At 39.6% G+C, this 13,288-nt stretch overlaps 1 protein-coding gene across 5 annotated transcripts in view; it reads right to left on the bottom strand.

Moving 5' to 3' along the window:
• Positions 1-13,288, bottom strand: part of BCAT1 (branched chain amino acid transaminase 1) — a 54,659-nt gene that overhangs the window by 21,392 nt on the left and 19,979 nt on the right. For all 5 annotated transcript variants that reach the window (XR_013995519.1, XR_013995520.1, XM_081083127.1 and 2 more), the window contains exons 5-6: positions 12,519-12,638; positions 3,670-3,833 (exon numbers count right to left, since the gene is read on the bottom strand). Coding sequence is in view for 3 of the 5 variants with exons in the window: in XM_081083127.1 (XP_080939253.1) it covers positions 3,670-3,833; positions 12,519-12,638 (284 nt within the window). In the remaining 2 variants the exon portion in view is untranslated. The remainder of the gene's footprint in view (positions 1-3,669; positions 3,834-12,518; positions 12,639-13,288) is intronic.

The following is a 13,288-nucleotide window of genomic DNA, read 5'->3' as shown; positions in this document are numbered from 1 at the left end:
CAAAGCAAAATTGTGGAATTCTAACTTGGAAAGTAGAGATATGAGGACACAGATAAATAACCAAATTAATAACAGTTAAAAGTTATTGAATATATTTTTTTTCACTTTCCAAGCAATTTTACATGAATTATTTCATTTGAACCTCACACCAGTATTGAATTAGCCCCCAGGTTAATTTCCATTATTCAGATGAGAAACCGAGGCTTCTGTTTCTCCAACAGATCCACTGTTACCACCCTACTTACCTGAGCCAATCAATCCCTTTACTACTTAAGATGGCTTGAGTTGTTTTTTCAACATGCAACTGAAAGAATATTGACTCATGACTAAAATATTCTAGAACGCTATGAGAAATAGGCACTAGACTACATGGCTATAGCAATCTGGGCAATGATGACATTTACTCACATGGAGGTAATGTAAGAGTAATTAAAAGACCTTCAAACACAGGTAATAAAATATAAATTATTGGTTAATCTAAAGATAACACAACCCTGGTATGTGAGGCTTTTATTTAATAAAAAGTCAAATAACCTTTATTCAGAATCGATGTTATACAGGCAATAACTGAGTGAAATTATGAATATGTTTAAATAATGAGTATTAACCCAACTTTAGGGGGCGGTCCGATAGAAAGGGCATGGGTTTCGGGCCAGCAGGCTAAGGGCAGCTCCTGCACTTCTACTATTTGGCTCTATGTGAACTTAACTGAGTTCACATTTTTGCCTCACCCAATTCATCTGGCAAATAAAAACTCTTGTTATATACTGCATAATGTTGTGTAGAAAAAAATAAAATAACAATAAAAGCTAGGAAACAGGTTATAAAAGCCTCTTCCACGCTAATGAAATTCATTCAAAAAAATAACTATTATATGCCTAGCTGGGCCTCAGAGGTTGAGCATCTACCTATGGGCCAGGAGGTCATGTGCCGGAGTCCATTCATTGTCTTCACTAGCTGAGTGTAGACAGAGACCCCCCAAAAGCTAGTAACCTTTGAAGTCCTAACAAAGGTCAGGACTGCACACCACCCAGTTACTCTAGGAACCACCCAGTTAATTTAGGTAATGGTAGCTGAAGCATCATCCCCACCTTAGTTCCCTTAATTCCTTAGATACTTGTATAGATCCTTATTGATTATTGTTGATCAGATACTCTGCCTATTCCTGGAAATTGTCTACTGATGAGCTAATCAGATACTCTGTATATTCCTGGAAATTGTCTGCTGATCTGTGTGTCATTGAAACCTCCTTACCTTAAGGGCTACTCCAGATCAATAAAAGATTAGAGCGGCCTGAGCATTGGTGGAAGTCCTTCGGGACTTGCCCGCCTGGTCCCCCAATATTGCAAAATTATCTCGTGTCATTTTTCTCTCATTTGCTGTGCGGCTCCTCTTTCAGATACCGAACCCTACTCCACACAGAACATGGAGGGAGTCTTACACGACAGTCATGGTTCGATTCCTAGTCAGGGCATGCTCAGGTTGCGGGTTTGATCCCCAGGAGGGCATGCAGGAGGCAGCCAATCAATGATTCTCTCTCATCATTGATGTTTCTATCTCTCTCCCTTCCTCTCTGAAATCAATAAAAATATATTTAAAAAATAAAATTATAAAAAAATAACTATTATAATTGACTTTTCTCTAGTTCACAGACACAGCTGTTGAGATTTTTTCCATATCTGACAATAGAGAAATGATTTATCTCATAAGAAAAATTCCCTTTACTCTATTAAAAAATGTACAAAATTTTCACAGTATGAATATTTAGCTGTTTGAAGAAGTTTCTAAAAAACAAACATACACTCACTTTTGAGAGTGTGGAAGAATTAAAGCTATGATTCCTTAGCAACATCAAGCTGATTGGGCAGGAAAGAGAATTAAAGCTGACTGTTTCCGTGCATTGAAAGGAAAAGGGGTTTTATTTGTTTGGTTTGTTTAATCATCATATTCCATCAATGGGTGTGTGTTTTTTCCCCTCAAAATTCTCTCAGGCTTAAGCTATATTTTAATGTCCGCAGGGTAAGTGATACTGTAGTAATTTATTTGGTTCATTCCCATATGCTGCTAATATTCAGAAGAGAAACACATTTCCTTGGAGGAAAGAGAAAAACGAAAAAAAAAGGGGGGGGGGGACTGTCTACATGGAAATGTTTTAATATAATTTTAAATGGAATAAATATCTGAGAAAAGATATATTAAGTACACCTCTCCAAGAGTAAATTCCATTGTATAAAATCCAATTGATTGCTCCTAAGATAGAGTCAAGGAGATGAACAAGAAAGCGCTTCATAATATCAACTACTGTTTGTTGAGAGACTCCTACCTGCACACAGGGTACTAGGTACTTAATCCTCTACTAGAGATCAAGCCCGCAACCTGGACATGTGCCCTGACCTGAACTCGAACCGTGACCTCCTGATTCACAGGTCAATGCTCAACCACTGAGCCACACCAGCCAGACCCCATTATATCCCAATGTACCCATGTTATCATTTCCCTAGGCAGGTCGGCAAGATATACAGAAGATAAACGATTTTAAATTATTACCTCTTTATCAAGATTGTTGATTTACTGCAATGTGCACTCTAAGAGAAGTTTTAACAAAGTAATGCAGACGGTGTGCAGTGCATAGGAAGATGTCTGGACGAGTAAATGAGAAATCAGGAGAGTAAACTGAAGCAGTTTCAGCCTGGCTGGCCTAGGACACATTCAGGAAGGAGTGCTCTCAACCAGAAGGAAAAGAAAGGGACTTCTGACTTTAACAAACTGCACTAGGATTTCTCTATCTAGTGACAGAATGCAGTTGCTGAGACTATAAGCAGGGATGACAGGTCATAGAATTTTATAACCTTTTGTGTGTGTTTGTGTAGAAATAGAGAAAGACTGCCCGAGGGTCAAAGCCAGCTTCAGTGTCTCTCTCACACCCCAGCAGCACATCATTCGATTCTCCCAGGATTTCCTGACTCTGCATTTTGTACGAGGGCCCAGAAGACTGCCACTGAGCCACCTTCCAGGGCTGCTACTGCCCGGATAGGTGACCACATCAGCACTTGGTATTCATACAGGAAGAGCCCATGCTGGTTAACGCAGCTATTCTTGCTCACCCACAGGAGCATTCCCCATTCAGGGCCAAGTCCACCCTGACATTGTCTAACACTTCTCAAATGCTCTTTTCTTTCCAGCCAGCTACATATGGCCTCTGAGGCTGGCCTGCCGGAGCCAAAGCAGGGCTGTCCTTCAGCCAGTTGGCAGCAGGTAGGGCTACAATCTGTAGCAATGAAGACAGCACTTCAATGAAGCAGGCACCTTCCCCAGACAGGAGCCCTTGGAGCCATCGGAGGGCCTTGGCCCCAGCACCAGACAATCTTTAATGCCAGCCGACAGCCTGCAGCCAGAGGGCCAGCATCCAAGGGCAGTTCATTCAAATCACTGATTTGATTCCTCTTTTAATTACTTATTTCAATTCATGGCTAAGCACAACATCCAATGTTTCTCCCAATAGAGGGCGACAGGTTATTACTTTAAACAACAAGTTCAATGAAAACTAAACCCAAAACAAAAACAAGCATTATGATTGGAATATTCATCTATGTGCGGGTACCGAGGTGAAATGGCACTCAATGATCGTGAGGAACTCTTTCCTTCGGACAGAAACACAGATTTACTTACCCTCCCATCTTGCAGTCCCCAGTCCCACCTTTCCAGGCTCTTACAAACTTCGGATTGGCCCACAGGGACACGGGATTTAAGGTTTCCTTCGAAAAGTAAGATCCCACTGGGCTCAAGATCACAAAGATCATGGCTTTGGTAGGCTTCTTGACTCCAAGAGAAGGCTGCAATAAATTGAAAGTACACACAACTGTTCATTTAAAATGTACACACCAGCCTTAAAGTCTGGAATGGAGCTGTAACCATCTCCCAAAGGGGAGAGCAAAGGACAGATGCTGTTACTTTTAATAGTGAGTGACTCAAAGCCAATGGTCTTCTAAGAAGAAAACACAGAGAATGGAGTACATACGTTTCATTATGCTGTGCTTTCTGAGTTGTTTTGATTTTTAGAGGAAAAGCAAGTATGTCCCTTTTTGGTTAGTAGGGTTTTTAGTGAAGTATATATATATATATTTTTTAAATATTATATTGTTTTCTTACAGAGAGGAAGGGAGAGGGATAGAGAGTTCGAAACATCGATGAGAGAGAAACATCGATCAGTTGCCTCCTGCACACCCCTTACTGGGCATGTGCCCACAACCAAGGTACATGCCCTTGACTGAAATCGAACCCAGGACCCTTGAGTCTGCAGGCCAATGCTCCATCCACTGAGCCAAACTGGTCAGGGCAGTGAAGTATATTTTTAACAACCAGCTATATAACACCCTTCAATGTTGCATTGATTGGAAATGGAAAAAGGGAAGAACCCAGACATGATTTTAGTCTTTGGGGGTGAGAAATATAATATTTGCTTCTTCTTTTATTTGTTTGTTAATCCTCACCAGAGGATGTTTTTTCCATTGATTTTGTTTTTAGAGAGAGTAGAGGGAAAGGGAGAGACAGAGAAAGAAACATCGATCAGGGCTGGGGATTGAGCCTGCAACAGAGGTACGTGCCCTTGACTGGAATCAAACCTAGGACCCTTCAGTCCACAGGCCAACGTTCTATCCAATAAGCCAAGCCAGCTAGGGCTAATATTTGGTTCTTTAACCTCTCCTTCTGTTTTTATAGACATGCCAGGGGCTCTAGCAACAGGTAGATGTAGGAAACTGTGCATTACCAAGCCTCACTGTGACAGGTACAGACAGCAAGGGTGTAGCAATGCTAGAGGCAAACACCAGACAAGGTAAATCTAACTCCCCAAAAGGCAGAGGATGACAAAGACAGAGATGGCCTTCCCACCAACATTCACCAAAGACAACAGTGCAAAATCATATGCATTCCTTCAGCACAATGGCAGTTACAAGCAATTAGTGTCTGTTGTTTATTAAAGAGAAAAATTGAGAGGCTGGAAGTTTTGAAGGCTACCTATCATTCAGGCAGCAGAGGTCATGGGGCCATTCTGTGCCACTCAGGAAATAAGAAAACAAGTCAGGACTCTTCCATAGAGTGTCCTGGGATATAAAATGCTTGTGTTGAGTCTTCACTAGAAACTGGTTGGCTGGAAGGGGGTAGAAATCTACCAGGGGAAAAATGAGAGGAATTTCAATTACAATGGATTCTGTGGCTTTTGTCTTGTTTGATGAAACAAGCTGAAAGTGGATCTGATGATACACTTTTTTTCTGAATTTTAATTATATTTCCCACTCCCCTACCTAGGCCTTGTTCCCCCTACTTATGCACACATCATCAGGAATCAAGTAGGTAGCCCTGGCCAGATAGCTCAGTTGGTTGGAGCATTGCAACCAAAAGGTTGCAGGTGTTTTGTTTTGTTTTTCATATATTTTTATTGATTTTAGAGAGAGAAGGGGAGAGGGATAGAGAGATAGAAACATTGCTGAGAAACATCCAGCAGCTGTCTCCTGCACGCCCCCTACTGGAGATTGAGCCTGCAACCCAGGCATGTGCCCTGACCAGGAACTGAACTGGTGATCTCTTGGTTCATGGGTCCATGATCAACCACTGAGCACACCAGCTGGGCAAAAGGTTGCAGGTTTGATCCCCAGTCAGGGCACATACAGGAGGCAACTGATCAATTTCTCACATGGACGTCTCTCTCTCTCTCTCTCTTTCTCTCCCTTCCTCTCTCTCCAAAATCAATAAAAACATATCCTTGGGTGAGTATTATTTTTTTAAAAAGAAGAATCGAGTAAGCAAAATATTCATGAGCATAAAAAAAATGTGTCTGTATCTGGTCACACTGATGCCATCTGATGCCCTGAGGAAAAGGGAAGATGATTCTATTCACATCCCATGTAAACATGAGGACCAAGCCGGGTGGACACAGAGGAAATGACACTATGATGGTAACCAAGTAAAAGAAATTAGTCAATAAATAACAGATTTTTGGTTTTTGCTCATTCGTGTTCGTTCTTTAACAGAGGCTGAACAGAGCTCCCCCACCAATACAGAGCAAAGAGCCTTAAAGCTTCATTTGCCTTTTTTTTGTTTCATTGTTTGGGAGAGAACACCTCAGAAGACAGGCATCTGCCTTTCTTCCCAGCTTGGATAAAAACTGACTATCTTATCTCTACATTTTTACTTACCTATCAGTTTAAGAACAGTAATCCCTTCCTAGTACAGGAGCTTTGAAGCTTAATATTTTAAATTTTTATGAAGCCTCATCTTAAGAAATTAAGAGACACCTCTGAACATAATTTAGAAGTACAATAGGCAAGACACAGTCTCTGTGATTTATCCAGCTTCTAAGTTTCTGAATAAAATAGCTTTATTTGTGGATAAGCATGTTATTAGATATCACATGAATTCCTGCGCCTTCTTCACTCTGAACTCATGTATTTTTTTGCAACCTGCATTATTACTAAAAAAGTAACAAAAACTCATCATCATGAAAAATTTTTTCCAAGATAAATTTCATCTTATTCATTTCCTTCTCCCAATGCTAACCAACAGGCAAAGTTCATATATTCCACTAGGTGGTAGTAAAGAGCACCGATGGGAAATGGGGTAAATCCACTTGTGGGGGAAAATATCCCAGTAAATCTTTAAGTGATACTTCTATTCTTAGCAAGCAAGTAGATTATAGACTAGAACTTTTCAATGCGGAGAGAAAATGTGTTTATGTGTACTGACATTTTATTTTCTGAAATTTAGGGAAGGTCAACTGATGTTTTACAAGTACAACTGAGTTGCCTTCATCCTTAAATGATAACTCATCTTGACTGTCTTTCTAAGAAAAGAACTCTGTGGCTTTACTGAAAAAGGTCACAGGGCTTCGAGAGTGGAAATAAATAAAATGTAACTCCATTAGGAAGGGAGCTTGCTGGTTTGGTTTCTAGCCTCAGGAACCATTCTTTGTCTTAATTCTCCCTTTTATCCTCAAAGGCAATTTAAATTCTGTGCAACAGCTACAGCTAAGAGCAGTTTGTTATATAATATAAGTCAAACAGCATAAACATAATTTCATAATGACAAGGTCAGGCTTCTGATCAAATAAAGCACAAGCCATAAAAATAGAGAGAAGTAATGAAAGACAAAACAGCTGATAAGTTGTGTATATCAGTTTCAATGTCTCATTTCCTTATGAGGACTTTGATTTTTTCATTCTTCTCTACTAGTTTCTTTTGATTATTTTCACACATAATTAATTGAAGAGAGCATTTTAAAAAACACCCCATCGTCTGGTTGGTGTGTCTCAGTGGTTGAGCGTTGACCCATGAACCAGGAGATCCAGGTTCGATTTCTAGTCAGGGCACATGCCCGGGTTGTGAGTTCTATACCCAGTAGGGGGCATACAGGAGGCAGCCAATCGATGATGCTCTCTCATCATTGGTGTTTGTATCCCTCTCTCTCTCTTCCCTCCTCTCTCTGATATCAATCAAAACATATTTTAAAAAAATTTTAAAAACACCCCATGGAAAATGAGGAATATAAATCTCAGATGCAGAGTACATAACTTCTCAAGGGACCACAATGAACTTGAAATTGAAATTCTGATGTGTACAAAACAAGAAAGACTTTTCTTACTTTATATTATACCTCACAAATACATATACAAGGGTATTAAATACATATATGGTTTGCACAGAATAATAAGGCACTTGGGAGTGATGAAAAATAAAGAGACCTGTCACAGTGAAAATTACCACTCTGTCCCAGTCAGTCAGAAAATCAGCTTATAAAAAGGGCAGGATTTCAGAGATACTCTGAACCAAGGCAGAAAGGGCTTAGTGAGCTGAGGAAAGCAATAATAGTCACGCGTTTTGGCCCGGAGGACAGAAAAGAACAGTGGCAGTGAGGCTTGAGAATAATTCTGTCTAGGCAAGGCACAAAGGACAGAGAAGAAACAGGATAATTGGGAATAACAAACATTTTTCAGAAAGAGCAGCGTGACTTTTTTTTTTTAATCCAAAGAACAACCTGTCTTTGTTTTTGTTTTTTCAATCTTGCCAGTCCTTTTAAAAGATGAGCAAAGAAAACAGTAAAGAATATTGGACTCCAGGGTGGTCCATGCAGGGCCTTGAGAGTGTATCACAAAAGGAAGGGATAACAAATCCACCCACGCAGTGTTTTTGTAAAGAAAACTATTTGGTTTGGTGAAAGGTTTTTTAAAAAATCCTCAGTAATTATACAGCACTTTTTTGTTCCTAAGACATTTCACAGTCATTATCTCCTCTCAGCCAACAATCCAGGAAGTTAAGGGTTATAGTATGACTGTTTTTAAATTGGAGAAACTGAGGCTCAAAACAAATGATTTCCCCAAGGTTTCAGAGTTATTAAACTCTAGATCCTCTCCTGATAATTCAGAGCTCTTTTTACAATGTAAACGTTTAAGGGGGAGAAATCAGTGGGGTACCTAAGATTTCCTAACCTGAAGAGTTCAACTTGGGGCTCGCTTCCCTGCACCCCCAGCCTTCACCATAGCACTCACACTCTAAGCATCTTAAGCTTCAACCACAGGGAGCCCTTTTCCCTTTGGATTCCTCCTTACCTTCCTACCTCTGAATGTTTTCCTGTCCTACCCCCTTTACCTGGAATCCTCTCCTTCCATCCTCTCCCCATTATGAAGTGAAATGTACCCGCCCCCAATCTATATGTTGCTGCTCTAACCACCAACCCACTGTACCAGGAGATAAAGCCTTTAAGAAGGTAATGAAGGTTAAATGAGGTCAAAAGAGTGGAGCCCTCATCCAATAGGGCTGGGATCTCTCTGTAAAAGAAGAAGAGACACAGGACGATGAGCCTCAGCTCCCTGCCCATCCACCCCCTTTTCTTCTCCTCACACTCAGAAGGCCCTGTAAGGACACAGTGAGAAGGTGGACATCGACAGGGAGGCCTCACCAGACACCATTCCTGTTGGCACTTTGATCTTGGACTTCCAGACTCCAGAATTATAAGAAAATAAATTCTGGTGTTTAAGATACCCAGTATTTAAGATACGTGGTATTCAGTCGTGGCAGCCAGAGCAGACTAAGACACCCCCCTCTCTTTCCTAAGTAATACAAACACTTCCATCTCCATTTAAGTGTTGTTGAAACATTACTTCAGGAAATGAGACCTCTAGACAAGGTTAAGTACTCGTGTTATGTGCTGTGACAGCATCCTGCACTTCCTTAGGTTTAGATAAAATGCCTATCACACTTTCTTACAACCGTTTAATGTTCTGCCTCTGGCTAATCGGTACACTTCATACAGTGCCAGAACATCTTTGTCCCCTACACATAGCATCGCACATTGTTATATCAAGTTACCTAAATATTTGCCAAAGGACTGCACATTTAATAAGATATTATTTATAGAAAAGGGCTATAAAAGGAACCTAGATGACTATTTACCATACTTGAATTTTGTTGTTGTTGTTGTTTTTAATTTCATACAAAACCTAATATACTACATTGACACCAGAGAAAAAATGATCCTTTGTCTCTTGCCTGGTTTCCTTTAGTGAACCTCTAGACTAACAGATGATTAAATGTAGACTTTGAAAGAATAGCAGGGGAAGCTAAAGTCCCGACTCTCACAAGACTTGTTCTAAGCTGGGTAAGGAACAGGGCTGAGTTTATCTCTCAGTCTGTTCAAAGAGAAAGATAGTATAAATTTAACTGAGCACTCAACTCTCTTTTAGTTTTTAAATAAGAACGATCTTAAAATTTATTTTTACAAAAGCATACATTTTAAAGGAAACTAGAGATAAGGTGAACTAGACAAAAAGAATGTCTAACTTTCTTACCTAACATGTGAAGGCAGTGATGCCTGCTCATAGGGTCAGGATAAAGATTCCATTAAATAATCTGTGGAAAGCACCCAGGCCTGACCTTTTTCTAATTATTTAAGAAAGAGCAATTGTTATTTTTGTTTTTATAAATAATTGTTAATAATAGTAACAATGGTGAGTACATCCAACGTGTGCCAATACACAGAGCATTAAGATGACTGCCGATGTGACCACAGAACTAAATTCCGCACTTAATATTGGAACTGTGGAGAATAAGTATTGGGGAAAAAGACAAGAAATCTTATACAGATGACCTGGGAAATACAGGTTGGAAAATTTGAAATCAACAGAAATGTTAGCCTGAGTAGTTACACAAGTCCTCAAGACTAACTCGAGGGGGAAGCACTCAGGAAGAGCCAGAATGAGTCAGCCTCGGGAAACCATGCTTCACTTCCCTTTCTGAAAGGACTTCAGATCGGGGGCCAGAACTTCAGCCTGCTGCCCATTTGTTAAAAAGTTGTATTGGAATGTGCGCATTCATTCACGAGTTGCCTGCTGCTGTGTTTGTGATACAAAGGCAGAGTTGAGAGTTGAGCAGCTACCTAGCCCTTCACAGACAAGTTTGCCAGCCCCTTCTCTAGATGATAGGAAATTCCTTGTACCATCACTGAGCCTCAAAACCAGAATCTCCTCATGGACCTAGCCTCAGCACTCAGACCAACTTTGTGATTCCATCCAGCTTGGTTCCGTGGGCTGGGCCAACCACAGCACTGAGCCTGAGATAGAGACAGATAAGACCACCACGGGGAGCTGGCAACTACAATTAATAGACAAGACTCACTCCAGGCAACCATGTGAGGAAGAGGATCCTGAATGGGCTGCTGAAGGGGAAGGATGTTACACTCAAGGGAAGAACCTTCAATAATTCCCTGGGTTGTATATTTTGAAACTGCTCGTTGCTATATTACATGAAGTAACAGGAAAATGGAATCCCAGTAAGGGAACTGGGGCAAAGTGTGGTAGATGCCCAGCATGGAATACTATGCAACAGTGGAAAGTAATGGACTGGAAATAGACAGAGTAAACTGGATAGAAAGGAAAAACAGTGCTGAGGGAAAAAGTTAAGAAACACAGTGAGACCTACAGGGCAAAATCCTTTACATAAACTAACATTTCAGACATACAAAGGAATAAGAGATACTTAAAAACACATACAAACCAAAAGAATATTCACTCAATACATGAGAATAATTTCCAATGAGGGAGGAGGAGAGGAGTGGGAAATGAAGACTAAGGGGAATAAAACAACAAGAGGGACTTCATACAACCTGTGACAACAAGCGCCATGAACTGAGGGGTGTAATTAATTAGTAACCAGGTACACCATGACTCCAAAAAATAAAATTAAAGATAATAACAATCATCCCCTGTGATAAAGTTGAAATGGACAGGAACAGACTCAAGAGGGTTTCCATTGGTAGGAGTGGGCTGATAATAAGCTGATTATCACAGGCTTTAATCAATGTAAATAAGCTGATCTCTAAAACAGACTCAAGGTCCGAAGATTCTAGAATAGGGCTGTTAATATGAAACTTGTTAATAGTTATGCAAATGACAATTTAATGTTGTTTATAAGCACTCAGACGAATATATATCTCAAATAAGGTTACAGTAGAATACATTAAGTGTGAGCAAAACCCCAGTCAATGATTACAAATTGCTGCTTGTAACACCTAGTTTGCCAATCTATTCAGCTTCTTTAGTGCAATAGAGGCTAATTGTGAAAAGATAAGATATAAATAAACAAAGGCTGTGAATAAACATAATTCTTTCCATGGAACTGAACTGTTCTGATTAAATTATATGCGAAATGATTTTACAAGGTGATAAAAGGAAAAGAAAGGCATGTCTATAAAATGTTGTCCCTACCATCAGACTCAACCCCTCTAATGACACTTATTCTCAGCCCTGATTATTATTAAGTACTGTCTCCCTCCACCACCTCTCTAATGGAAAGAGTGATGAAATCCGACTGATTGAAAAAGTGGAAGGCTAGGAGCACAGATCACTGTAAGGCCCTGTAAGGACATAGTGCGCGTCATAGTGACCGGTCATTTCCGGTCGTTCTGCTGTTAGGATCAATGTGCATATTACCCTTTTATTATATAGGATTCCTACTCACTGGTTATAGAGGAAGAGGGCCCTTTACTCCCACTCCTTACCCAAAGAGCAATCCTAAGACGTCAGGAAAATGAAAATAAAAAGTAGCAGCTCTCTTTCCTTTAAATTTCAAAATCATTTCTAGTTCTAGGCCTGAAGAAGTACACCAGGAGCAGAGGCACTACACTGGTAAACTGAGGAAATAATGATTAGTCTTGATTAGAGGAAGGCAAACAACCTCATTCCTTGCTCATTCCTTTACTCATTTACATTCACATTCATGGCTACTTTTGTGCTATAATGGATGAGTTGAGTAGTTGAGATGGAAACTAGATGGCCCACAAAGCCTAAACTATTTACTCTCTGGCCCTTTAAAGAAAATGTTTGCTGACAGTTGGTCTTGATTATCAAAAGAAAGGAATCATTAGTGATGCTACTGGGAACTATTTCACACCCCACACTAGAAGTTTCACACAAGAATAAACAATGGTAACTTCCACACCAAAGTATCCCCAAACAGGGAGTCAGTTGGTACCTCAGTTCCAATGAGTGTAGGACGGATATATAGACTAGCAGATGTTGAATATGGAACCCATTCTTGATCCAATTTCACAAGCTGTAGAATACACTCCATAAGCTCTTCTTTGTCAAATCCCTGACGAAATGAAAAACATGATGAATAATGGAATTTTCTTCATTTGTAGCAATATAATAGAATCCTCAAGAAAGCTTTAGACTGTTAAAAAAGTAATAAAACCAAATAAAAATTTTTCAATGGTATTTCCTTCCCAATTATGATAGGGCAATGTACTATCCATATGGAGAAAATATAAAATTGGATCCCTACCTCTTACCACACCCCAAATATCAACTATAATTGGGTCATACACTTAAATGTGTAAAACATAAAACTTTTATTTTTTTAAAAAAATACAAAATTTGGTGTCACTTTAAGGTAGAAAAGAATTCCTAAATAAGAGCCATAAAGCACAAATCATAAAGAAAAATAATGAATACAATTATACTATTTAAAACATAAGGACTTCTATTCTTCAAAAGATGCAAGAAGCAGGAACTGGGTGAAGTTATTTGTAACATAACCTACAAAGATCATACTGGAATATGTTACAATATTCTGAAAATTAGTAAGAAAAATACAGATTACCCAGTAGAAAAATGGACAAAAGCTAAGATGCAGTTTATTTCTAAGGAGGAACAGATTCTCATATACTAAATGAGTGACAATCAATAATAATAAAAGGGTAATATGCTAATTAGACCGGATGTCCGTCCTTCTGGAACAAA

Source organism: Myotis nattereri (assembly GCF_964212035.1).
Source record: "Myotis nattereri genome assembly, chromosome: 2".
Classification (NCBI taxonomy): domain Eukaryota; kingdom Metazoa; phylum Chordata; class Mammalia; order Chiroptera; family Vespertilionidae; genus Myotis; species Myotis nattereri.
The sequence above is the reverse complement of the archived record's forward strand: the minus strand, read 5'-3'. Positions and strand labels throughout refer to the sequence as shown.